Consider the following 27,989-nt stretch of genomic DNA (forward strand, 5'->3'; position numbering starts at 1 on the left):
GAGAACCCTGATGACAAGTGCCATTTTAACGGCTGGTTCACCAAGCTCAAAAAATTAGGTATTAGTTCTGCCAAACCGGTGAGAACAAGCTGAATCCCACCACTGGATTCATCTTCAGATCTGCATTTAACTGTTCTTTAAATTGTTTTCCTCAGAGGTGCATGTCGATTAAAGACACCTGGAAAGTATATAAAAATAAAAGGAAGATAAAATTTACTGAGCCCTGGCTGGGTGGCTCAGTTGGTTAGAGCATCATCCAGATCCAGACATGCCAAGGTTGCTGGTTCGATCCCCAGTCAGGGCACTTACAGGAGTCAGTCAACCAATGATGGCATGAATGAGTGGAGCAACCGACTGATGTTTCCCTCTCTCTTTAAAAATTTTTTTTAAATTAAATGACTGAGCCTCACCGAAACAAAGCCATCATTAACATTTTGGTGTATTTCCCTTTGGCCTTTTTTGTCCGTAGTGCATGTGTGGAATATGAAGAGATAATTGTTTTGTTTTGATCTTTCTTGCTGGTGTGAAGAAGCTTTGCCAAATCCCACCTTTTAAACAAGCTATTAGAAGCCAGTTTCAAAGAAGAGGAACAGATGTCGCTCGTCTTTTTCACTGTAACTGTAACATCAGACCTTCCCATAGCTGTAAACTCTCTTCTCAGATCAAGCTGATGAATTATACCATTTTCTGGGAAGAGTCCCAGCCTTCAACCAGCTCCTCTTCTCTTCACCGACAGTTGCCAAGACCCATCTGAGTCTTTCTGCCTTCTATCCACATGAGTCACTGCCTTCTCTTTTCTAGTGTGGATTTGTGGTTTGGCTTGGTGACGCTCCGCTTACAAAGTGAGTTGCAAGCGTTTCCCAACCTTCCCTCAGCAGACAGGCCCCATGCCTAGTCCGCACCTCTAGCAAGACCACACCCTGTCTTCTCCCCACCCCCGCCCGTCTCCTGGGCTGCGCCAGGACCAGCAGTGAAAACCTGGGAGCTGCAAAGGAATCTGAGTTCAGAAAGAAAGAGAGGGAAGAAATCATGAAAAACATGAACAACTAAGGAGAAGGGATCTTAGAGTCCTGAAAAGAACAGGTTTGGAGAGGAAAGTGGAAATAATGCCAACCTGACCTCCTCCCCAGACCAAGGAATCCTGAGGGAGATTCAGCTTTCTCCTACTCCTCTCCCTCTACTACCCTCTGACTGTTGCTCCTACGACCAGACCTCTTGCTTGGACTCCTGGGCTAGTTCAGTTACATTCTAGGCTAGAAGGGCATTATGTGGGGGCTAATCTCCATTTATAAGGTCGTGTCAGTGGGAACACACATCCCTAGTCTCAGACGGCCAACTCAAAAGCTTTTGGAGCACAACCCACTGGTGAGTGAAAGACTGTAGGCATTGTGTTGAGGGGCAGTCACAGTCCTGTCCCTGTGCATATGGGGACTGGCATGAGTGTGATTTCCTGAGACATTTGGGCATTAGTAGGTATTTCTGTATATACAGGGTAGGGCAGAAGTAGGTTCACAGTCATTCATGTGGAAAATAATACAATAATTAATATATAATAATATAAGAATAAACTGTGTTGTGCAAACTCACAACTGTGAGCCTAGTTTTGCCATAGAGATCCAACTGGAAGAAAGTAGAAGTGAATCCAGTTAACTTGTGGTTGGGGATTGCATAAAATAACCAAGCTAGTGATTCCAGCAAAGTAGCTTCTGTGTTGTGTGTGGGAAGTACAGACCCGTTGAGATAACGGTTCCTGGTTGATTGATAGTCACTAGGTTAGCTTACTACAGATATATCCGAGAACATGTGATGAAGAAAATGGCTTCCCAGTGGAGCCCAAGGTGTCTCTGGGGACGTGTTTTAAAATAGCAGTTTTCATGTGGTGTTTATGTCCTCAGCTTTGGGCGTTGGGGCATTTCAGATGAGGTCATTTTCTTTGGTCCATCTCCTGAGTGTTGATCATTTTGTGACACAGAATACAGCTGCTTTTATTCTTAGAGGGGACCTCCAAGCCAAAGTGCTCCCTGCCTGGCCCCGGGTCCATCCATCCTCCCTCCCACCCACTTTTACCCAAAACACCTTTTTGTTGTGGAAAATTACACATTCACAAATTGTGTTTCTTTCCTCACACCAAGCTGATTCCCACACAGAGACAGATTCTGGAATGATCTCATGGATGAATCATGCCCATTATCCAGCTGTTTATAGGAGCTGCCTTTAGACAAAGATTTTGGTGTAAGCCACATTATTAAGGCCCTTTTCATTGTCTTCCAATTCCTCTCGGGGAATGGCATATCGATGAAGTGCTAAGTGTGAGAGGGGAAGGACTTATAAGACTAAAAGCTCCGATTTCACTTTTTCCTGTCAGCCCTGGGCCATGTTCCATTGATTCGGAACCGTGGGGGATAAGGGTCTGCTCTGACACAAGTAAGCAGACCCAATCCAAGATGGCAGCGTTATCTGAAGAGGCGACAGATAGAACTTCTGAAACTGTTAATACTTGTTGTGGAGTTCCAGTGGCTGTGTAACAGCTTAATTTAACTCACAAGTGGCATTTCCTTTCAAATCCAGCTTTCAAGCTTTGCTTTCTGTGTAGCAAATCTCTCTCTCTCTCTTTTTTTTTTTTAAGGATCTAGAAATCTAGTTAATATTTAATAGTTAATCTTTTAAATTATTTACACATCAAAGTGTTCAACCTATTGTTGTCCTTTAAAGAGCAAGTGCCCAGTGGAGCTCCCGGCTGGCATTCCAAGGTGTTTAGTTGAGAGCACCATTAGAGAATTGATCACAAATGGAGTCAGACCACCCCCATCTTAGACATGGAAAGCCTTGGAAATTCATTAATTGGTCACATACATACTTTATTCATCGAATTTCCAGGTGTTAATTATTTATATCTTACTGGTTCCTTAACTGTAAGTTCCCCAAGGAAAGGGCTGTAGCTTGAACTTCTTGTTATCTAACAGGAAATTTTATTTGATCAATTCCATGCATTATAGCTCTGAGCTTTCAGAAAAGGAAACGAAAGATCATTTTGCCTATTACTCAAGATGAAATCAAGAGTTGGCCCTTGTGTGGTTACTAGCAACCTAAGTAACCCCCTTTGGGCGGGATATCTAGATTGGCCATCTGCTCTGAGCAGATGACTCTATAACTATGAAATCACGTACGTTCACTAGTATGGCTGTGGGAGCCAGAACTAAGACAGAGGCCCGGGGTTCCAACCATGAGGTTACAGGCTCTCAAGGAGGTCTTCAGGAAGTGCATTGCGGAGCCATCCTGTGAAGGGTGGGTTTACACCCCCCAGAAGGACCAACCTGTATTTCCGCTTCTTGCTTAAAGGTAGAACTGCTGCCTGGCTGTTTCCCCAAATGCGTTTTCCTCTTCTGTTTTAATCCTCTCCTCCAATCTTCTGTGACACCCTCCCCTAGCCCTCCTCAAACTGTCTCCCATGCCTCCCACCCCAGTCAGCCAACGTTTGTAAAAGAAAAGAAATCTTTGTGCTGCGTGTTCAAAGTGTGTTTGTTGCTATGGGCCTCTGCAAAAGTTAAGCTGAAATAACATGAGAAATGAGCTCTGGTAGCTGAGTAAGTGTGAGCTGCCTGTCACCTGGGCCTGTGGAGGAGAAGGAGTCAGACAGGGGGCCTGTCAGCGCATCTTCCTGCATGAAATCCTTTTCTATAACCTGACGAACGGTGGTCATCTCTGAGTTCAAGCTACAGCATTTAAATCTTCACCCACACAATTTTGGACAATATCCACATATGGTATTTGAACTTGCCTCCATTCCATTTTTAGAAGGAGGTGGAACAAAAATTAATTAATATTTGAACCCAACGTGTATCTGGAAAAAAGTAATCTCCTAGGCTTTTCAAAGAAATTGAGAAGCTCAACTTCAGTTTGCTTTTCATCACTTTCAGCTGCAGACCCCCTGGCATCCTGCTCTCTTGCTGGTGCGGGAGGGTTACCCCAGCATCTCTCTTGCTGGTGCGGGAGGGTTACCCCCAGCATCTCTCTTGCTGGTGCGGGAGGGTTACCCCAGCATCTCTCTTGCTGGTGCGGGAGGGTTACCCCAGCATCTCTCTTGCTGGTGTGGGAGGGTTACCCCCAGCATCTCTCTTGCTGGTGCGGGAGGGTTACCCCCGGTATCCTGCTCTACTGCTGGTGCGGGAGGGTTACCCCAGCATCTCTCTTGCTGGTGCGGGAGGGTTACCCCAGCATCTCTCTTGCTGGTGCGGGAGGGTTAACCCCAGCATCTCTTGCTGGTGCGGGAGGGTTACCCCCAGCATCTCTCTTGCTGGTGCGGGAGGGTTACCCCCAGCATCTCTCTTGCTGGTGCGGGAGGGTTACCCCCAGCATCTCTCTTGCTGGTGCGGGAGGGTTACCCCCAGCATCTCTCTTGCTGGTGCGGGAGGGTTACCCCAGCATCTCTCTTGCTGGTGCGGGAGGGTTACCCCAGCATCTCTCCTGCTGGTGCGGGAGGGTTACCCCAGCATCTCTCTTGCCTGGTGCGGGAGGGTTAACCCCAGCATCTCTCTTGCTGGTGCGGGAGGGTTACCCCCAGCATCTCTCTTGCTGGTGCGGGAGGGTTACTCCCTGGCATCCTGCTCTCCTGCTGGTGCGGGAGGGTTAACCCCAGCATCTCTCCTGCTGGTGTGGGAGGGTTACCCCAGCATCTCTCCTGCTGGTGCGGGAGGGTTAACCCCAGCATCTCTCTTGCTGGTGCGGGAGGGTTAACCCCAGCATCTCTCTTGCTGGTGCGGGAGGGTTACCCCAGCATCTCTCCTGCTGGTGTGGGAGGGTTACCCCAGCATCTCTCCTGCTGGTGCGGGAGGGTTACCCCCAGCATCTCTCTTGCTGGTGCGGGAGGGTTACCCCCAGCAGCTAAGCCAGAGTTATTCCTACTTTCATATGCCATCTTAATGAGTTTAATGCTCTTAGAAAGAAAACATCAAGATTTTATCACTACCCTGAACTTCTGCCTCATTCTTTTACAGTGGACTTTTTTTCCTTCTTTTCCAAGTGAGAGGAGGGGAGATAGACAGACTCCATCCAGCATGTGCCCCAACCAGGATCCACCCAGCAACCCCCGTCTGGGGGCGATGCTCTGCCCATCTGGGTCTGTGCTCGCAATTGAGCTATTTTTAGCATATCAGGTGGAGACTCTACAGAGCCATCCTCACCTCAGCACCTGGGGCCGATGCCCTTGAACCAACTGAGTCATGGTTGCGGGAGAATAAGAAAAAGAGAGAGGAGGGAGAGGGAGGGGTGGAGAAGCAGATGGTTGCTTCTCCTGTGTGCCCTGACCGGGAATCAAATCCAGGACATCCTCATGCCAGGCCGATGCTCAACCACTGAGCCAAGGGCCTTCGGTGGATGTTTAACACTCTCTGTTTAATGGACCAGTGTCACCACTTAGAGTTCCTTGTTGCAGGCCATTTGCCACCCTCTCAGCTCCCAAACAAGTGGGACATCAAGGGACACGGGTCTCTTGCTTGCTTTATACTCACGTCGGGCCTGAGCAGTTACCTTATCTGTAAACTGGGGCACGATATGAAATCGCCGTTCATATAGGACAAAACTTGAAAATGACAGCAATTTCATATGGTTCGTGTTAATACAAAGTTTCAGTGACATGACAGCACTCAGCTAAGGGCAACCCCAGAGAAGTGCGTCAGCCTCTCTGTGAAAGATATATTTGGCAGATCCCAAGAGTCTTGAGATATACAAATTCAAGAGCTGTTAAAAGATTCCAACAATTTCAAAAGAAATGAGATGTGTTTCATTTTCTGTGGATGTGTGACTGCACGTGGATGTGTGTACACGTTCGTGTGCTCTTAATTCAAACCCATCAAAGTGGCAGCCACGAAGTGACAACTTCTCCCTGAATCTGAGACAGGAAAAGTGGGATAGTGTGCTCTCATGAACTAGTCCATTTTCTAGAGCAGTTGTGACATTTATTACATGTCAGCGAAGTGTTTGAAGTGCAAATGGAGCAGATATGAGTGCATCAGCTTCGGTGTGCAAGAAATGGCTCATTTCTAATTTTAAAAAGAAAAAACTACTTCATATGAACTATTAGTCCCCCTTCCACAAGGCTGGAAGGAAATTCAAACTTAATTACCACTGGGCATCCCTCCCACCACCACCCCCAGAGTCTCCTGGAATGCCTTGGATTGGGGGGCACACACTGGTCACTCTCCATTGGCGTGCTCTGGCACTGCCCAAACACCCATCACCCCTGTCCTCATGGCCCCTCAGGGCAAAAGCTGCTGTGTCTCCTGTAGGATGGGAATTGTTATCATGGCTGGGAGTCCTGTCCCCAAGGTGGCAGGACATAGGTCCCCTTTGATAGTAGACTCCACCGTCATCATTTCCATCCCCACTAAAGGTAATTTCACTGTGCTAACTTTATACCAGGGGTCGGGAACCTATGGCTCGCGAGCCAGATGTGGCTCTTTTGATGGCTGCATCTGGTTCACAGACAAATATTTAATTAAAAAAAATGACATTCAAAATATAAAACATTCTCATGTATTACAATCCATTCATTTCCTACCACTCATGTTCATGGGTGCGGGTGGCTAGAGCCAATCACAGCTGTCCCCCGAGACAAAACCAAATTTTTATTGGATAATGCATAATGTACACGGGTCGTTATATGGTTCTCACGGAATTACATTTTAAAATATAGTGTGTCCGTAAAATCATGGTGCACTTTTGACCAGTCACAGGAAAGCAACAAAAGGCGATAGAAATGTGAAACCTGCACCAAATAAAAGGAAAACTCTCCTATTCAGTGCTTTTGATGTGGGCTCACACACAGATTTTTTAGGGCTCCTTAGGTAGCTATCCCCTATAGCCTCTACAGACTCATCACTGACTGATGGCCTACCAGAACGGGGTTTCTCCACCAAACTGCCGGTTTCCTTCAACTGCTTATCCCACCGAGTAATGTTATTCCTATGTGATGGTGCTTCGTTATAAACGCGCCGATATTCACACTGCACTTTGGTCACGGATTCGAATTTAGCGAGCCACAGAACACACTGAACTTTCCTCTGTACCATCCACATCTCGACTGGCATGGCCATGGGCTGCTCCGCTGTATACACGGTGTTACATCATCATCTGCGCATGCGCACATGCTGCCACATCATCCTACAGAAACTGGGAGGGTTTTCCTTTTATTTGGTGCATATTTTACATTTCTATTGTCTTTTGTTGCTTTCCTGTGACTGGTCAAAAGTGCACCATGACATTACGGACACACTGTATGTGGCATTCATGGCTCTCTCAGCCAAAAAGGTTCCTAACCCCTGCTTTATACAGTGTCTGCCTCTCTGCTACCCCCCGGAACTCCGAACATAGTTTCCTGGGTGAGCTGCGGTCTGGCATGAACATATGTCCTGACGCAATGGCTAGGCCACTTTTGGGAAGAAAACTGGAAGACGAAATCCAAGTCACTGAGTATATCATCTACGGCTATCTTATAAATTAATGGTAGCTAGGGTGCTGATGAGTCCAATATAACAGCCACTCTCCATAGGTGGCCATTTAAATTTAAATTCACTAAAATAAATTCACTTCCTCAGTCAACTAGGCACACTTCAAGTGCTCAATTGCCACCTGTGGCTAGTGGCTACTGAATGGGACCACTCAGAGAACTTCTTCATCGTGGCAGGAAGTTCTGTGAACCCTGAACAGTATGTATTTTTCTAGTATCAGGTAAGGATGGACCCGCTACTCTCCCTGCTTATTTTCTGACTCGGTTTCATTATTTAGAAAGCAGAATGATGTTTGTGAAGAGCCTGCGGGAAACGGCAGCTGCAGTAAATGGACCAGCCCAGTCATTGCAGGGAAATAGGTTCCGTGGTTATGAAGCTTCCCTCATTCAAAGTGCAGTCCAAGGCTTCTCTTCCGTGTGGTCCCAAGTGTCCCTCAGGCACTTGGCCAATCACCGGGTCTAAACATTCCTGTATCTTTTAAATAAAGTTTAGGGCTTATTTCATGGGAAAGAGTCTTGTATTTGATGCAAACACCAAAAGTAGACTTTTTACGGCTCCATTTGCCCTGGAGGAAGTATCAGAAGGGGAGTGTGGGGTAAGCGCAGTTGGGTTCTGTGAACTGGGCTGTGTACACTTCATAGCCAAGGGTCAGCTGGCAAAGGCAGGGCTGCCTCCGAACACAGTGAGCCTGGGAGGCAGATGGAGGGGGCACGATGGACAAACACCTACTCCCCACATCACCTTTGTGAACCCCTGAGACAGCAATGACAAGACTCTCTCAGCTCCACGAACACTTCTTTTTTTTTTTTTAGAGAGAGGAGAGGGAGAGACAGAGAGAGAGAAGTGGGGGAGGAGCTGGAAGCATCAACTCCCATATGTGCCTTGACCAGGCAAGCCCAGGGTTTCGAACCGGCGACCTCAGCATTTCCAGGTTGATGCTTTATCCACTGCGCCAACGCAGGTCAGGCCTCCACGAACACTTCTTTTTTTTTTTTTTTTTTTTTTAATTTTTTTTAACTTATTTATTTTAGAGAGGAGAGAGAGAGAGACAGAGAGAGAGAGAAGAGGGGGAGGAGCTGGAAGCATCAACTCCCATATGTGCCTTGACCAGGCAAGCCCAGGGTTTTGAACCGGCGACCTCAGCATTTCTAGGTCGACGCTTTATCCACTGCGCCACCACAGGTCAGGCCACGAACACTTCTTTACGCATCTGACGTGTCGCGCGCTGTGTAGACAGGATATGAGCTGGCCTGCGTCCTGCCTGCAGCCAGCTCTCCGTCCAGAAGCACTCTTTGTATAACAATGTCTGCGTACGTGTAACTGACATACTTTATTATATTGGTTTTAAGTGTAAGGAGTACTCTTAATAGGGAGGCCCCTATTTTTAATACTCCTTTTACTTTTAATACTCCACCTTATTTCTTTTGGTCTTCTCACCCCATAAATGCATTTCTTGCTTTTATGTTAACTTCAGCCTTAAATAACATTGTCTGGTGAAATGGAAACAAGGAGACAGTTGTTTGGGACTGGAAAATTTGAGGCTCGTGCTTGCTGGTGTGGCTTCAGGGAAGCAGGAAGTGGTGTGGCTTCAGGGAAGCAGGAAGTCCTTGGAAGCGTGCTGTAGGTTTTTAAATGAAACCCAAGCGCTGCTATCTTTCTATCAGCCCCGCTCCTGGTCTTTCCCCAGGAGGCTCCTTGCTCCTGAGCCATCATGGCTGTTTTGGCCTCGTTGCCTGGATCTTGCTCCGTAGGCATTTCCCTTTGTTAGCGCCCTGGTGCATTCATCGTCTCCATTCCTCATTACTAGAGGAAGTCTTTTGAGAGCCGTCCCAAAAGCTCCTGTAGGAGGCAGGTTAGCAGGGCGGGTGGTCTCTGGTATATATGGTCCTGAGGTTTTGGTGGCCTTGCTGAGCCCTGCTCTGCCCCAGCCCACTTGGTCCTTCTAGCTGCAGATTGAGGTCAGTAACTGGAATGCAGGGCTTTCTGCTGGCACAGCATGTTTATAAAGTGCCGTGCCGTGAACTCTCCTGAACCTGGCAGCCTTCAGTGAGTGTGGTCCCCGCAGAGGAGGCATCCTCAGGAGAACTCAGACACATCCTTAGAGCATGTCTGTGAGTCAGAACATTTTCAGAGCTCTTGATGGGATGATCTGCACCTTCTAATGAAGTGTTTATAGTTCTGTGAGTTACCGTCCTATTCTGTATTGCCCTTAGGGGTGAGTTTGATGTTTGAAATTACCTGAAGTCATCTGCAGTCAAATCTGGTCAGTGGGGGGAAACACTGGTTAAAGTATGGAGATAAAGTTGGCAGACTGGGGCGGGTTGGCAGATTGTTCTGTTTTGTTTTTGTTGTTCCGCATGACTTTAGTGTTAATTCCAGAAGGAGCTCCGGAGATGTCCTGAGCATGGCAGAACCGTGGCCTCCCAAAGCGGCTGCCTTAAAAATGCAGTCCTCACTGGGTGCGGGTCTTAGGTATTTCCTTTGAAAACTGTTATTAATCACACTCTGCGTTGTAGGCTTAGGAAGCCAGTTCACTCATGGAACGCCCATAGACAAGGATCAGCATTGCTCCACCAAGTCACACTCCCGTGCTCCTCGTAGCAGTGGGCGGGTCCTGTCTCTTCTGCCTGTTCACCCAGCTCCATTTCACTCTCTCTTTTTCATTGATTCCTTTTACCTTTTTACATTTTTTTTCTTGCTTAGAAACAGCCCCTGAGTCCACATAGAAGGCAACCCCGGCCTGACCTGTAGTGGCGCAGTGGATAGAGCATCGACCTGGAACACTGGGGTTGCCGGTTCAAAACCCTGGGCTTGCCTGGTCAAGGCACATATGGGAGTTGATGCTTCCTGCTCCTCCCCCCTTATCTCTCTCTCTCTCTCTTTCTTCCCTCTCTAAAAAAATAATAAAGAAATAGTTTAAAAACGAAACAGAAGAAGACAACCCCTGAGCATGGTGCCTCTCCAGGCCACTCAGCAAGAACACTGCCGCCCTGAGGCGCTTTGACTAACAGGTGCTGTGTCACAGAGACAGAGCTGGAAGACAGTCCTTCCCAGATGTGGCTGCAATTCAGAGTCACCTGGGGAGCATTTAAACCCCATTAGCCGAGTTGTGCCCCTTACTGACTGAGTCAGAATGGCGGGGATGGGAGCCAGACAGCAGTAGTTTGTCAGAAATCCTGAGGTGATTCCAACACGCAGCCAAGTTTGAGAACTACGTAAGGAGAGGGAGATTGTCCTTGAACATGTGAGCAGTTTTGTCTGAGCATCGCTCACCCAGCCTGTCTTGCATCTCCAGGGCAACCTGAAGATGTACTGGAGATATTGGGTGCAAAACCAGTTTCTACAGGCCACTGTCCGGTGACCTTGGCAAGCCATTGACCTATTCTGGGCCTTGTTTCTATCACCTGTAAAATAGGATAATAATAGCAATGCCTGTCTGATGGGGGCATCTTAAAGAATAAGAGATGATGTCTGAAAGTCCTTGTAAATTGTGAAGTGCTCATTGTTAATATTGGAGACTAGTTTTTTTATAGAAAGATACTCATTTCCTAGATGGCCCGGCAAGGTAGCTGGAGGACTATTATGGCCTTAATTCTTTCTTTACCAGCAATGAACCTGAGAACTGTTTAGGACGAGAATTTCTTTTTCCTGTCTAATACAGTGGGGAGTCCAGGAGAGGTGGTGTCCCCCGATTTAAAGAGAAATCAGCAGCTAGGTCCCGAGGGAGCCGCTGCCCCGCTGTGCCCGGGAGTGCCCCCGGGTCCCTGTTCGGTGGCCATCAGTGATGTGGCCTTGCTGAACTGGACGGGTGGTCAGTAGTCCACCAGCCTCTGACCCTGACTCTCACCTTCAGGCTTTCAGTTCAGTGGGATGTCATTTATGTCAGAGTGGGTGCAGCTGCCCAGAGTGCCCCTGACCAGCCCTGAAGGAGGGCCAGAGGAGACCCTGTCAGCCAAGGGCCTGCTTGGTCACTTTCGTGAGTGTGACTGTGGTGTCTTGCTTAGTGTGCGTCAGTCACCATGTCTGTTTTGGGTGTAAACAGCAGCACTCTGGCTTGTCCTCCCCAGGGATTTGAAGTTGGACGGAGGGAGACAATCAGCAGGTGCTGGGAGCTTGAAAGAGGTCATTGGCCTCGAAGGTGTGGAGCTGGGAGCGGACGGGAAGGTAAGTCTGCCTGGCATCCGGTCAGCGAGTTTGTGCCGACACCACAAGGGGCAGAAGCAGAAGCAGCATGACGGACCACGAACCCTACTTGTGGTGCGGAGCCAGATGTGGGCACATTTATGGCTTATGACACCGGCCTCCCTGCCCCCCCCCAGCGTGCAGACGGAAGTCCATCGAGACAGTGATTGAATAGCAGCACATCTGCTTCTCTGCCCACACTGCACACAACAGAGTGGGGGACACTGACCAGTATCTCAGGCATACGCACGCATCCATGTGCAGGTTCCGGGATGGAGAGATGATGAGCAGTTTGAACATGCATAAACTGATGGGTCATCAAGCAGCATTCCCACCACTATAGAGCACTTCTGACTTCCTATGGTCCTGAGAAGCTAAGAGCCCCTCAGCCTCTCGGACAGTGACCACCGAGCAGCAGAGCTACCACCTTCCTCTTTCACCCACAGTTCACTCAGCTGCGGGGTTGAAGTCCGAGGAGTGAAGGCTGAAATCTGAACTTGACCTCTTGTGCTGGACCCAGGCTAGTGTTTCTCTGGGGAAGCCATCCCAGCATAGTTTGCCTGCAGGTGGAGCTGCTGGGAAGCAAATGACCTCCCTGCCCCCCCCCCCCACCGGGACAGCTGGCCACCACTTTGGCCAAACGACATGAGTCCTGAGCTCACAGTGCATAAGCCATGATTCCCCAGACAGGTTGAGTGTTCACACCAGAATGAGGGAGGATAAAACAGAGAGTGTGGTGAATGACATCTGCCAAAGGAACTGCCAGATGTCACAGTCCCTTATCGGAGACTCCTGGGGCCTGATATGTTCTGGAATTCTGCACTTGCTGGTTTATGAAAAGTAGTAACAGTTGTGCCTCACCTATCACCCAACATTCCAACAGTGTCTAAGATAACATATTGTTACCAAACACACTCGTATTTCTGTCACATAACATGATTAGTCTCACCACGTGGGATAAATTAAAACTACAGATGGGCCCTGGCTCGGGAGCTCAGTGGGTTAGAGCAGTGGTCCCCAACCCCTGGGCCACAGAACCGGTCCGTGGACCATTTGGTACCAGTCCGCAGAGAAAGAATAAATAACATGAAACGTTGTCAGAATAACAAATTTAAATACAGCCTGAATAATGAGGACATGCTTATTCCTCCTTTAACTTAGCCCAATAAATATTGTAAGTTCAACAATTATATTTAAAAATATCACAGTTTTTATGCCGGTCACATAATTTTATTTTGTGCATTTATCCGTCCCACCCTAAAGACCAGTCCGTGAAAATATTTTCTGACATTAAACCGGGCCGTGGCCCAAAAATGGTTGGGGACCACTGGGTTAGAGCATCATCCCAATATGCCAAGGTTGCAGGTTTGATCCCCAGGCAGGGAATAGGTGAGATTCAACTAATGACTGCTTGAATAAGTAGAACAACAAACTACAAATTGGCAATTCTGGCACAAATTTGGGACACATGAGTGCCCAAACAAATTTTATTTTCCAGATCTCCTTGATTTAAAATTGCAGATAGGAAGGAGACTGTGGACCTGAACGTGGGTAGCAGCATAGCGTGGTCAGATTGCAAGCCTACCATTGCCTGGGAATAATCACTTGCCATTTTTGCCTTCATCTTTTAGACTGTTTCTTATACCCAATTTCTGTTACCCACAAATGCCTTTGGAACCCGGAGAAATACCATCGACTCCACCTCCTCCTTCTCCCAGCTCCGTACCCTGAGCCACCGCAGCCTCTCCATAGGACGGGCAAGCAGCACCCAGGGGAGCCTCGACACAGGTAACCTGGGGCCTGGCTGGGCCTGGCAGCTCGCGGCAGGTGTCTCAGGGTGCAGTGCGCTTGGGGCCTCCCTGCATGCAGACTGGAGGACAGGGGTCCCTGGAGCAGGAGCTCATTCACAGGCAGTGTGACTTTGGGGTGAGCCGATTGCAGGCTGTGCAGGCTCACAAGCAGGCCACAGGGTGATCTCTCTAATGAGATGCCTCAGTTTCCAACTCCCTGAGTTTCCTCAAGGAGAAATGCCCAGGCCATCTTCCAGAGATAGCTGGACTCCCTGGCTTCTCGCCACCAGCCTGGTCCTCATCTCACCTGTACCTATTGCTTGCCTACATTTTCACAGTGCTCAAGTTTGGCTTCTTTTCGGATAACTGGGACAGAAACCCAGGATCCAGTGAAAACTTGCCTTCTGATTCTCATAGTGGGTGAGCTAACCCGGCTACTGAAGGAAGACTTCAGTGCTCAGTTCTGCCTGTCAAGACTACAAACCTTTGTTAAGAATTGACATTAGGGGAAAAGCTTTTTAGGGGCAGTGTTATTGCTGTCAGAGAAATTCCAGGTGAATGTGACGTTGCTTAGGCCTGTCCGGTGCTGAGTTCAGGGGCACTGTCCTCGTGTCCCAGCCACCTCTGGTCGTTTATAGCTGTTTGCACTGGTACCTGCTTTGGTTTGTGTTTATGCGACATAGTAGTCTGCCCAGGAGCATTCACACCAGAAACGTGCTTCTCATGTGGCACGACCACCCGCCGATCTGCAGGTTTAGGAAATGAGCCTTTCCGGCGCCACATTTCGAAATCTGGGTGTGCTCAGTGCATTTTTCATGCTCTGTGAGGTTTTGTGTTCTCCCGAGTCAGGGAGATTAACACATAATTTTCTAAAATGGAAAAAAAAAGTCATGATGTTAAGAATTTGGTGAACCCTTTTGGGGGGAGGATACACTTCACTGGCATGCAGACATCTACTAAAAGTCAGAGCAAACCATGTGCCTCTGAGCTGAGTGCCCTGGAGCCAGCCTTTCTCCATTCCAACTCTGTACTTGGCGTTGGCCCAGCTGCTCTGCTTCGGGGGGGGGGGGGGGGTCTGGAGCTCCTAATTATCACTTTGCATGTGATCCATAGGCAGCGACCTGGGAGACTTTACGGACTACGACCCAAATCTCCTGGATGACCCGCAGTGGCCTTGCGGCAAGCACAAGCGAGTTCTGATCTTCCCTTCGTACATGGTGAGTAGCAGTGGAGAGGATGGATTTGCTCGCCCTCAGCCTCTAGGGAGCAGCTTGGAGGTGGCACGTAGGGTCTTAACAGACGGCTGCTCTGCCTGGGATGGGGGGCTCTGCCTGGGGTGGGGGGCTCTGCCTGGGATGGGGGGCTCTGCCTGGGATGGGGGGCTCTGCCTGGGGTGGGGGGCTCTGCTGGGATGGGGGCTCTGCCTGGGATGGGGGGCTCTGCCTGGGATGGGGGGCTCTGCCTGGGATGGGGGGCTCTGCTGGGATGGGGGCTCTGCCTGGGATGGGGGGCTCTGCCTGGGATGGGGGGCTCTGCCTGGGATGGGGGGCTTGTTCACACACTGCTCAGCCTGGAGACCTTCTTGAGGACTCTAGTGCCGTTGCTTATGGACAGACCAGCGTGTTGCCGGTCCAGGATTCTGCTGGTCACCGGGTCCAGCATACTCACGTTAGGTACCAGTTCAGGGTCAGGGACCCTCACCTTTGAGGGGTCTCGCCTAAACTTGTACATCCATAGAGCCCACCAGGAGCGGACCAGGCACACCACGGCAGCGCTGAGTTCAGGTTCAGCTCTGTTTGGAGTTCTGAGGCGAGTGCAGGCCGGCACATGCACTCTGAGCACACAATTGGCCACAGGCTCAGGATGACAGAATCATCTCCTGGGAAAGGGAAAGTAGGACAATGTGGGTGTTGAATGCAAGACTTTTCCTTGCTGATTTTATTTCTTGGGCTCTTTCTGTTTTTCCCTTTGTGTCATTTCGGTTTCTGCTTGGCTGACCACCGTCTCCGGCCACCCTGGGCTGCCCCTTCTCCAGAGATCGCTGGAGCCCGGCCAGGTCCTGTGTGCTTTCTCGGGATGGACTTGCCCTGACCCGGAGGCAGGCTGAGCCCGGGATGTGGAGGGGGAGGGGAGAGTGGAGCGTGTAGGGGAACCTGCTGCCTGGGCCTGCCACACACGCCATCGGGCCAGGATTCTGCTGATCATTGACCCAGAATGCCCCGCTGCCTCCATGCCAGGGCCAGATGTGAGGAGCACAGCTGGAAACATCTTGCTCGGGCTTCCTCGCTCCTCTCTAACCTATGCTGCTCTCCACAGCCCTGGCCCCAGCCATGAGCAGAGGTCCCTTTTTCTGTGATAGACTCTTGTGTGTGCAGAAGCCAGAGTGGGGCCCCGCCCTACACACTCAAAGGCCCCACCCTACATACTACACACTCATGCTGAGCTGCGGGTTCTTGGTAGCGGGGTTCAACCCTCCAGCCTCTTTCCTAATGGAACATTTGGTAAGTAGCTGACAGCAGAGAAACACCGGGCAGAAGTCAGGCCTTTTTGCTAGTTCCTCTTATAATTTTGCAAACAGCTCAGGGATCATTCTAATATGCCACATTGAGTCAGAATGAATTACCAAAGGCATTTAGTTTAAAATTGCCCTCCTCCTCACCCCTCTGTTTTTATTCTCCGACTGTTAACATGGAAAGCAAAACCAGACCCATAGGGAGTTATTTTTCCCACTCTGTGACCTGTGAGATTTTTTTTTTTTAAACAGAGCTTATTTATGTAAGTTCACACTTAATAAATGTCGAATAAATGACCAGAATCGTCTCCCTCATGTTAGGGAAGGAGCAACTGAAAGGTCATGACTGTGTAAGAAGAAGGATTCTCTATGTTCACTGCTTTAGTTATCAGAGTTCACTTTATTTATTAAGTAACTTGGGCAGGAAACTGTGGCTCAGGGAGCCTGTGTGAGGCTGTCACAGTTGACAGACAGGAAGTGGGTGTGGAGGCCGGGACTCCTGGCTCAGAGCTGCTCTCGCTTTGCCCTGAATCCACCTCCCTCAGCACTGGGGCAGAACTGCCGACTCCAGGAGGGTGTGAGAAGGATTCTCTGGGTCAACAGTCTAACACATCCCTAGGTTCCCAGGAGCAGGAGAGAGCATGCTATCTTTTATTGACATTGACGTTTGGTGGGGAGTTTGTCCATAGATGTGGCATGTCTGGTGATAACAGTGACCTCTCTTTCTAGGCCTGGTGTTGGGCTGGCGCAAGATCTGTTTCTTTACTTTTCTTTTCTTTTCCTTCCCTTTCCCTTTTCCTTTTTTCCTTCCTTCCTTCCTTCCTTTTCAGTGATGTGATTGTGAGCTTGAAGGCTCTGGCTACAGCCCCCGTGTGTGCACCTGTGTGCACGGGCTGTCTTCCCCCTTGGACCGTGTGCTGGATGACTCGCCACGTCCGCGTATCTGTCCCACCCGCCTTGGTTTATGTTCCCAAGTAGGTTGTTTCTCGCTTCGCCACACTGAATCTACAGCCCGTGCTTCCTGTAACAGTCTGTCTCTTAGAGAATGAAATCGCTCACAGATGCAACTGCCTGGTCAGCTCCATAAAACCTGCATCTCCTTCTCTGTTGGCCATAGGTATCGGCGCTTTGATAAAATGTGAGACACCCGCTTTTCAGCATTCTTGTCTAAGGCACTGCTGTGTGTGTCATGTGTTACAAAGAGCCTGAACCCGCTCCCGGGAGACGTCCCCTCTGGAAGCAGGCGTGGGGTACAGGGCTGTCTCTCGTGCATTTGTACATGGAACTTGCGGGAGTGCGAGTGAGGAGGGTTGGGGGTTTTGTCTGCATGCTTGCTTTGTTGTGTGTGTTGGGTAACAGGTATAGAATGTGTCCACGTGGCCAGTACTGACTGAGGCCCTCTGTGCCAGGCCAGGGGTTTCCTTATGCAGGAGAGATCAAGCCAGACGCAGCCCCTGTTTTACTCGCCCTCCTGGTGAGTAGAGACGTCAGGCTGTAAACAAGTAGAGAAACCGCTGAACATAATAGTTTCCAGGTCCATCCATTGTGTCGCAAAAGGTAATATTTCCTTCTTTTTCATGGCCCCATAGTATTCCATTGTGTGTATGTACCACTGCTTTTTAATCCACTTGTCCACTGGAAACTATTATGTTAAGTGAAATAAGCCAGGCAGAGAAAGAAAAATATCATATGACCTCACTCATTTGAGGAATCCAAGGAACAATGTGAACTGAGGAACAGAATTGAGACAGAGGAGGGATTAAAGGGACCAGAGGAAGAGAGGACAGAGGGAAAGGGGATGATAGGATGGGATAAACCTGAAGGGAAGGGGGGAGGGGTTTAGGGAGATGTTGAGGGAAATATGAGGGAGGGGGGATGCGTTCGGGGTGACACTAGAATCTATGTAAACAATAAAAATAAAAAATTTTTTAAAAAGTAGAGAAACCACTTTAGGCATAGGGAGCGTGAAGAATGTGGTGGAGGTGATGAGAGGGTTGGAGATGAGCCTCGAGTAAGGCTCCTTTGGGGAGGAGGCACTGAGAGTGAGGAGGCGCTTCCACGCTGCCTCCGTAAGGGGAGCCCAGGGCGAGACCTGGGAGTCTGAGAGAGGGTGACTCCGTAAAATCAGTATTTGTAACAGTAAAAGTCACTGCTCTTCCCTCTACACACACACACACACACACACACACACACACACACGAAGGTCTGCCCTGCAGGATGACACTGTCTCAACCCCGGGCACAGGGAGCTGCACTTGTAATCGGCACTGACAACGAAGATGGACAGAAAGAACTACAGATCTTCAGCCCAGGTTGCTGAAGGCCCTCTCTGAGGGTCTGTGGTCCCTCTTGCCCTTAGGCGAGGGGCACTCTGCCCAGACAGACCTACCTGGGAGCACTCCAGCTGCGGTGTGAACCCTCACTGTTGGCAGGGTGCCCTTGCAGGTAGACGTCAGACCTGTGCCCAGCCTGCGCACCCCCCCATGCTCCGCCCCCGCAGGTAGACGTCAGACCTGTGCCCAGCCTGGGCACCCCCAATGCTCCGCCCCTGCAGGTAGACGTCAGGCCTGTGCCCAGCCTGCGCACCCCCAGTGCTCCGCCCCCGCAGGTAGACGTCAGGCCTGTGCCCAGCCTGCGCACCCCCAGTGCTCCGCCCCCGCAGGTAGACGTCAGACCTGTGCCCAGCCTGCGCACCCCCAGTGCTCCGCCCCCGCAGGTAGACGTCAGACCTGTGCCCGCCTGCGCACCCCCAATGCTCCGCCCCCGCAGGTAGAAGTCAGGCCTGTGCCCGCCTGCGCACCCCAATGCTCTGCCCCCGCCCCAGGATGCCCTGCGGAAGCCATTGCTGGGAGACTGGGAAGAGGGTGGCATGATGGTCACAGACTGGGTGCAGCACTGCCCTCCTCCCTCACTGTCGGCCCCCAGCGCCTCTCGGGTCCTGCTGCCCGTCCCTGTCTCCTTAGGCCCCGGGCAGCTCCAGGTAGGCCGGCCCGGGGAGACCTCGAGCCTGAAAACCTGGGGCTGCTGTCTGGCGTGCTGGCGTGTCCTGTACCTGTGGAATCTCAGGGTCAGAGGTGTTCCTGTGGCCTGTGCAGAGGCGACAGCCCCGAAAGCGATGAGCTAGTCCTCCCACCCCATCAGATCCTGCTGTGGCCATTTTTTTTCTTTTCATATTAAGGTATAGTTTACTTAAAATCTTACGCACCCATTTAAATGTATAGTTCCATGAATCTTGCAGCCTCCTCTCTGATCAAGAGATAGAACATTTCTCTGCTCTTAGAAGTTCCCATCTGCTCGTCTTCCCCGCCTTCCACCCCTCCCCACAGAGGCGACTGCCATTCTGACTTCTGTCACCACAGATTCGGTTTGCTTATTCTAGAGTGTCACATAAATGGAATCGTGGGCTGTGTACTCTTCCATTATATGATCTGTCTTCTTCCACACAGCTATTAGTATCTGTGAGATTCCTTACGTAGCAAGTATCAGTAAGTTTATTTTTAGTTGCTAAGTAGGGTTTCTTTGTATGGGTACACCATAGTTTGTCCCTTGTCCTGTGGATGGACATTAGGGCTGTTTCCAGTTTAGAGGTGTGATGACTATTGCTTCTGTAAACATTCTTGTGTAAGTCTTTTTGTGGACATATTTTTATTTCTCTGAGGCAAATACCTAGGCGCAGGCTTTCCGAGTCAGTACAGGTGATGTTAACCAGCCAGGATGTGGTTCGATATATATTTTCATTCAGGTTTGTTCTATGTAGATGAGGAAAGGGCCACTTGTTGCCGCGGATGGGACGTGCCTCACAGCGGAGGGCTCTGGTGGAGAACATTTCCTTGAGGCTCAGAAAGAAGTCTGTTATTTACGTGGTTTAAGTGGCGCCCCTTTAAGACCGGCCCCGCAGTCGTAGTTCCAACCATGTGTTGTAACTTTGTTCCCTGCAGGTCACTCCCACTGTTAGCCACTGAGGAAGGGCAAAGGTGACGGTGTGAACAACAGCAAAAAATTCCCGGGGCAGGTGTGGAAACCAAGTTGTCGCAGCCTCTGTGGGCCTTAGAGTTTCTGGAAGGTGACCACACAGCCTGGAAGGGCGCGGAGCTCCGGGCTGCGTGCAGGTTCTTGTAGGGCCCTAGCTAATGACGGTGGTTCTCAGCGTGGCGAGGGAGGGCGGAGGCCGCGTGTCAGAGCCAGACGCCTGCTGCTTTGGGTGCCGCCTGGCTTTTAATTCAGCTTCCACTAGAGAGTGGTTATTTATCACTAGAACCTGGCAGCTGAAGAGAGTAGTGGTTCCCCCCTTTCTGGGTGTGGAGAGCAATTAAGAGAAAGTAAGTGCAAGGGTGACTAAGTTAATGCCAAAAAGGTTAGTATTATTTGAATGGATTTCTGGATCCTTTTCCTTTTTCAGGAAGAAATCTCTCTAGAACTGTTTGGTCAGAAAGAAACCCTAGTAACAACCTTTATGATATCCGTAGGTATATAAACCTCAAGGGGACACCTCTTGGACTGACCTCTGAGATCAAGTGCCTGCTCTTTGATTTACTCAATGTTACAGTCTGAGCACCCATAGAAAACCCTTCCTTCCACCCGCATTTCCCCGGTGCTGGGAGAATATGCCCTAGAGCTTAACTGTCCAGCGCGGTGCGGGATGCTGGGCCGCGGGTAACAGGAGACTCAGTGGAAGGGGGACAGTTCGGCCTCCGTGTGGCAGGTGATCGGCCTGCTCTCCTTGCCTACTTCATTCTCACAGAAAGCTGTCATAACGACAGAAGCACGTTCTGACCTGTCGGCAGGGGAGGGTTACTGAGAGGCTGAAGCAGCTGGAGACCCGCGGGGCCCTCCCTGGCAAGGTGCCTTCCGGGGCCCTCAGATTTCAAGGTGCGTGAAGCTCACTCAATCCAGGAGACCCTCATTAAGAAAAGTCACACAGCGTTTCCACCACACCAGGGGAGGGCCCTCCTGAGACTCGCAAGGGCTCTGGGGCTTCTGCAGCCCCAGGGACCATCGGCCAAGCACCTGCACAGGAGCTGAGCATGGGTCCTTGAGGCCTGACAGCTTTGGTGTGAAGTGTTAAAGATAAAATGCCTTAAATGCCTTCTTGCATTATGGTAGATGTTTTCTGTTTGTTTGTTATTTTCTTGGGGGCGGGGCAGGGGTTGTGACAGCTTTATTGGATATAATTCACATATCATACAATTCACCTTTTTAAAGAGTGCAGTTCAGCAGGCTTTAGAATATCCACAAAGGTGCACAGTTGTCACCAGAGCTGGTTTCAGGACATTTTCATCATCCCCCCAAGGAGCCCCGTACCCTCAGCCCCCTGCTCCGTAAGCCCGAGGCAGCCACACATCTACTTTCTGTCTCGGTAGACTCATCTATTCTAAACATGTCATAAAAATGGAATCCTACTCCATGGGGTCTTCTGCGTCTGGCTTCACAGCTTAATTGTCACCTGTGGTGTCACATGCAAACAAATTGCGGTGTTTTGTTTTGTTTTTTTCCATCTTTTCCTTGTAAAAATAATACAAAATGAAATATCAACTTTACACTTTACCCAAGATGTTGCACCAGCTGCTCCCTTTCTATGCATTTATCTTAGATTTTTGATAAGTTTTTTTATTTTAACCTAACCTTTAATATACAGTTAAGCAGCTCATGCTCTGAGCCCACAGCTTAAGAAGCATACATTTAAAAGTGCATCCAAATGCTATGTGGGTGTGTGTGACCTTGGGGCCACATCCAGTGTCATCTCAGGTGGGTGGAGAGATGACTCCAGAAGTTTGTGTAGCACCAGGTAAATATTGACAAATATCTGAAACTGTGAATGTGCTTTTGCACCAGCTGTTAAATGCACATGGTTGTGTAAAAACCTGAAGCGGAGGCAGTTTTTCCTGTGTTTCTCTACTCAGTTTTATTTCAGTGAAGAAAGCTGAAGAACTTCCCTCAGGAGAGGGCAGGGAGAGTAAATCCAGGATTCCGCATTTGGAGTCTGATGGGTAGCAATAGCGACAGACACAGCCCTGCCTGCATGGGCTGACGGCCTGTTCCCATAATTTCCTCGTGATTTACTGTCCTCTTAGGGAAAAGATTAAATGCATAGAATGGCCAAAATGCCCAGCTGTTTGTGGTTGGATAGATTTAGTCGAGGGTCGCAGCTCTGCTTAATTACCTTAGCAAGCATGTAACATCTGTTTTCCCAGTGCCCAGCTGAGCTCGGAGCACCGATGGATGTGACAGGTGTGACAAAAGCCGGTTAGCTCTGGTTGCGCAGTGGTTCTTGGTGCTGGAGAGAGCTGTAGAAATCACCGTCTTCCCCTGGCCAGATAGCTCGGTTGATTAGAGCATCGTCCTGAAGCACAGAGGTTGCCCATTCAATCCCTGGTCAGGTCACATACAGGAACAGCTCAATGTTCCTGTCTCTCTTTCTCTCCCCCCCACCTTCGCTAAAATCAATAAATAAAAATTAAGGCCCTGACTGGTTGGCTTAGTGGTAGAGCATCGGCCTGGCGTGCAGAAGTCCCGGGTTCGATTCCCAGCCAGGGCACACAGGAGAAGCGCCCATCTGCTTCTCCACCCCTCCCCCCTCCTTCCTCCCTGTCTCTCTCTTCCCCTCCCGCAGCCAAGGCTCTATTGGAGCAAAAATGGCCCGGGCGCTGAGGATGGCTCCATGGCCTCTGCCTCAGGTGCTAGAGTGGCTCTGGTTGCAACAGAGCGACACCCCAGATGGGCAGAGCATCGCCCCCTGGTGGGTGTGCCGGGTGGATCCTGGTCGGGTGCATGCAGGAGTCTGTCTGACTGCCTCCCTGCTTCCAACTTCAGAAAAATACAAAAAATAATAATAATAAATAAATAAATAAATAAAAATTAAAAAAATGAAAACCACTGTTCTGCCTTCTTCTCTCCTGCAGGCAAGGAAGGGGAGGTTTAGGGAGGCTGCCTATGTGTCCCTGGGCTCCCTGCTGGCTCCTGGGGCTGGAACCCAGACTACTTTGGAATGTTCCTGCCCCCAGGGGTCCCTCTGACCCTGCAGGGAACAGTAGCACAGTCTAGAGCAAGCTCACACCTGTTCAGAGCTGCTCATAAGAATTCCCAGGGAGATGTGGAGGGCAGGAGGGTGGGGAAGAAAGGACAGACCAAGCAGGCCCCAGGGTAGAAGCACCTTTTAGTTGTTTCTGTTCAAATCAGAGCAGCAGCCTGTCAGCTCTGAGCCCCCCACTGTTCTCCAGTGCTGTTATTAGGGCCTCTGTACCTCCAGCCCCCCCACCCGCTGCCTCAGTTCCCTCCCTGCCGGCCCCGCCCCCTCCCATTGCAGCCCCACCCCAACCCAGAGGCCTTCATTTTCAAGACTGTTGCCATGGGCTGGGATGGGGCCCACGTTCAGTTCCGTGGAGGCTCCCTCCCTACTCTCATGACGAGTCAAGCCTTTATGTGTTTTTTAAAGCAAAGGATGTGATGTCTCAGTGTCTCCGCAGTAGATGTGGTAGACAGTTGTGGTCTTACCGTCTGTTCCTGTTATCTCAGAGGGGATTCATGGTGTTAGCCCCCCACTGGTCCTTCCTTTCCTGACACTGCCTCCAATGAGTAGGCCGGCCAGGCTCCGTTCTGATTTGCGTCTCCCTGGACATTCCGCGATCTGGTGGTCTCCTCTCAGCCAGCCTTCCCCTCTGCCTGTCTGCAGCTGTGCACACGCAGCCTCCCTGCAGCCAGGCAGCTGTGAGGAAATGCATGGGAGCGATCTCTCACTCCAAGCTCAGAATGGTGCCCTCTGCAACAATGCAAGCCGGGCTGGAGCTGCCTGCCCATCACGCTGCCCGACCCACGTGTCCCCCACTGCCGGGGCCACTACAAGTCCTCTACCTGGTGGGTCTCATGGCCCAGAATTGGGTGGCATTGAAAACAGCGGTCACTCCTTCTGTCCCACACCAAGAAGGAACCAAGCCTATTTATTAGCAGTTTGATTAACAGTAACATAAATGCACTGGTAAATTCTGGACATTGCAAGTCTTTATCAATTATACAGTTAGACTGAGAGAAGATCTAGAAAAAAAAACATTCATTCTCTCTCAAGCCAGAATGAGGGAGTGGCTGGGCGCCCGTGGTGACCCCATGCCTGTCTCCCCGGATAGTGGGGAGGTCCAGCTTCTAAAGGATGTCATAGGCCCTCTCAAGGCAGGTAGGACCATGCAGAGGAGCCATGGCTGCTCTATTCCAGAAAGTGCTTCTTAGAACTGGAATCGAAGACAGCAAGGGCTGCCATCTGGAATCTGCCTGAAGCGGTATAGCCCTGGGCTCATGATGAGTCTTCCCGTACCCAGAGTGTGGCCATATGGGCTGCTGTGCAGCAGCGGCTCCAGGTGCAGAGTGTGTGCAAGACCCATCTGAGCAAGGGGCTGGGAGCAGACGGTCACTCAGTGTGCCCATGCCGCTGGGTGTGAGGAGGGTCTGGAGCAGCCCCGCAGAGCTGGTGCCCTGCAGTCATCGACATGAGCAGATGACGGAGTAGCCAGGTGAAGGGACTGAGGCAGAGAACTTGAGCATTTTACACGAGTCTGTCCAGCTCTTTTATGGCAGAGGCAGGGTTTAAACCAGGGAGTCAGGCGCCAGAGTCCAGGATCTTCCCCACGGAGCTGCAGCTCAGAGAAGTGGAGACGAAAGCTTGAGTGGAGAAAAGAGCTGTCTCAGCAAACAAAGAGGCGGAGAAAGAAGAAACATGTAAAGTGTGCCCTCAGACCAAGGCCAAGGCCAACAACTGCCTGGGGCAAAGCTGGGCGGTCAGAGCACAACATGGCCACGTAGCAGCGCTGCTACAAGCAGGCGCCCCTGCTAGGGGTTCACCTGAGTTCCCCGGGGATCTCCAAGCTCACGAATGCCGGGGATGGCCGGACACTGGGAAGGAGCCAGGAAGCTTTCTGTTTGGATTTCAGAGAGGATGGACGTGGCTCTGCTGACACCTTGATGTCATACTTCTAGCGTCCAGCACTGTGAGACAGTCATTTCTGTTGTTTAAACCACACAGCTGTGGCACTTTGTTACAGCAGCTGCAGGAAGCTAATATGATCACTGTCGCATCCTCCCCAGACTGACACCCACAATTTACCGCCAACCTCTCATTACCGCCTTGAGTCTTGAGGGCATTTTATTGCTCTAAAAGCCAATCTACCTACTCCCATAACAGCAGAGACTAGAATGTGTGTCTGTAGAGCTCCCTGGCTCTCCTGGCCTCTGGTAGTGCCTGGCTCCCCGGGGCTTGGAGCTGCATCACTGCAATCCCTGCTCCACCCCCCACAGTGCTCTCCTCTTCCTGTGTGTCTGTTCACGGGCCACCTCCTCCCAGTGCTTCTTATAAGGGCACCAGTCACACTGAATTGGGGCCCACTCTACTTTAGTATGACCTCATTTTAACTAATTTATATGTGCAGACGCCCTATTTTAAATAAGGTCATGTTCTGAAGTACTTAGGGTTTCGTACCACAACCCATCTTTCTTGGGGGGTCACAATTCAACCCCTAGCAGTGGTGCCTGCTTGTAACGATGCTGTTATGTGGCCATGTCTCTGTGCTCCCCTCTAGGGTCCAGTCTGGAAATAAATAGACGTGTCCACTCATTTCTCTCTCAGGAAAAGTAGGCACCAGCTTTATACCCCAAAGAGTCAGCATGACGCCACTTGTAGAAATAAGAGTCTCCTGCAAGGCCCCGGGCTGGGCCTGAGCCCTCCTTGCCCCATCTCCAGGGCTGCAGACTGAGCTGGCTTGTTGGTGCTCACAGGGCCAATGGAAAGCAAAAACTGGTCAGGAGTGGCATGTGAGGGCCCCAGGGCAAGGCTTTGTACCCTGGGGAACCATGACATTGGTGCCTTTATGGGAATTAGAAGCTGGTCTATAGGATAGTCATGACAGTGGTAAATGCCATCAATGGAAGAAAGCAATGTGTGTCAGTCATGGTCCAGCATCCACTGTAGCTGATTTAAGAAGAAAGGGATTTGTTACATATGAATTCCAAGGAGCTCACAGAATCACTGGGGAGGCTGAAGAAGCTGCCTAGCTGGAATTTCAGGAATGATCCCAGCGCCGTGCCACAGAACCAGGCTAGTGGGGGCTGCACCAGTCCCAGCTCCGGAGGAAGTAGTGCTTCCAGCTAGCAGTCAGGAACCTGCTCTGCTATGGTCTGCACCGGCAGAATCCGGGACTTCTTCCACAGCCCCCCTGGCAGCAGGAACAACGGGAGCATGGCCTCTGCTTCAGTGCTGCCCTCTCACGCTGCTACGTCAGACAGGAAGGCATGGGGTTGTATTTGGAATCCTAGCTGCAAAGGAGTCGGGAGGTACAGAAGGTGTCCCGGGAGGGGGTCAGATATCCAAACCACAGTGTATAATGAAGGGGGGTCACTGGAGGTTCCCATGACCACCACGGATTTAGGGGAGATGATCCTGCAGAAGTGGATGGCTGTTCATCAGCAAGGAGGATGTGATTCACCTGTGCAGCATCACAGAGCTGATAGCAGGGCCCCGCCGGAGACACTGACTCAGTGGGCCTGGAGCCGAGCCCAGTTTGCTGCTGTCTTCCCCTGTGATGCGCTCGATAAAACCCTCCCGTGTCCTTTAGGTACATTCTGTTCTGTTTGATCTTCAAGACAAACTTATGAAACAGCCCCATCAAGTGTTCTTACCTTGTACTGAGAAGAAAAAGGAGAGGCTCAAGGAAGTTAAACCACTTTCTCAGAGTTGACCAATGTGCTGGAGTGGGAGCCTCTGACCACCACCCAGACCCTACTCTCTGTTGTTCTTTTCTTTTTTGTAACTAAGAGAAGGGGAGATAGACAGACTCCCACATGTGCCCCAACTGGGGTCCACCTGGCAACCCCCATCTGGGGCAGATACTCAAATCAGTCAAGCTGTCCTCAGCACCTGAGGCCAATACTTGGACCAACTGAGCTATCCTCAGCTCCCAAGGCCAATGCCTGAAATATTTGAGCCACTGGCTGGGAGAGAAGAGAGAGAAGGGGGAGAGGGAGTGGAAGAGAAGCAGATGGTTGCTTCTCATGTGTGCCTGGACCAGATTAAATCCGGGACATCCCCATGCTGGGCCGACACTCTGTCCACTGAGCCAGCCAACCAGGGCCAGTTTGCTGCTCTTTTCAGTCTGATTAAGAACGGAAAAGCAGGAAGGCAGTAGGTGTGTGATCTGAGAGGTCTGAATCCCAGTGCTGGCCCCGCCTCAGCCCGCTTAGTTCCCAGGCAAGCCTCTGCACCTCGCTGCCCTCTGTCTCCTTATCTGTCAGGTGAGGCGGCTGGTATGCATTTGCAAAGAATTTTTTTGGCAATGGGAGCCTTCTTTCAAGAGAAACGTTGAGTGTATCTACATGTAAGACAGAAAAAAGCAGAACAGCCATGGTTTCCTCAGGGAGGATCCAGACATGCCCCCTCACCCCCAGAATATCCCTGCTTGGGGCTCACACGGTTTCGGCCCCCAACAAAGGTTGATGACCTTTTGCTTGAGCTTTCTCACAGCATTGCAAACTCGTGACTTTCATCTGCACAGGAAAAGCAGGAGGAGGCTGTCTCTAGGAATCCGGGTGCCTGGATGTGGGGAGGGTGGGAGAAAGGGGCAGAGGTGCTGGGTATTTAGGAAGCAGAAGAATTGGCTGGTTGGCAGGTGGGCCCACTTGAAGTAAGCGTGTTTGATATGGTCCCCCGTTCTGCTGGGTGTTTCCTGCATGAAAATTCTTCCGTCCTGTTCAGCCAGCGGAGATATTTGCTTGAGATGAAATAAGGCCATTTTGAAAAGTAGAAAGAGAAGCAAGCCCATCTCGGAGGGTGACGGAGGCATCCACTCTGCTGGACCTCGGCAGTAAGGGGTCTCTGTGAAGTCCCGAGCGCCCTGCTCCTAGCGGAGCCGCATCACACCACGTGTGTGCGTGCCTGTGCGCGCACTGGTCCCGCTGTCGCACCCACCGGTCCCCTTCCACACGTGTGTGCGTGCCTGTGCGCGCACTGGTCCCGCTGTCGCACCCA

At 50.6% G+C, this 27,989-nt stretch overlaps 1 protein-coding gene across 2 annotated transcripts in view; it reads left to right on the forward strand.

Annotated features, from left to right (window-relative positions):
• LOC136315540 (CDK5 and ABL1 enzyme substrate 1-like) overlaps positions 1-27,989 on the forward strand; it is a 115,940-nt gene that overhangs the window by 81,922 nt on the left and 6,029 nt on the right. For both annotated transcript variants that reach the window (XM_066247229.1, XM_066247230.1), the window contains 3 exons: positions 11,573-11,669; positions 13,319-13,475; positions 14,591-14,694. In XM_066247229.1, coding sequence (XP_066103326.1) covers positions 11,573-11,669; positions 13,319-13,475; positions 14,591-14,694 — 358 coding nt within the window. The remainder of the gene's footprint in view (positions 1-11,572; positions 11,670-13,318; positions 13,476-14,590; positions 14,695-27,989) is intronic.

The sequence above is a fragment of the Saccopteryx bilineata genome, chromosome 11 (assembly GCF_036850765.1).
Source record: "Saccopteryx bilineata isolate mSacBil1 chromosome 11, mSacBil1_pri_phased_curated, whole genome shotgun sequence".
Classification (NCBI taxonomy): Eukaryota; Metazoa; Chordata; class Mammalia; order Chiroptera; family Emballonuridae; genus Saccopteryx; species Saccopteryx bilineata.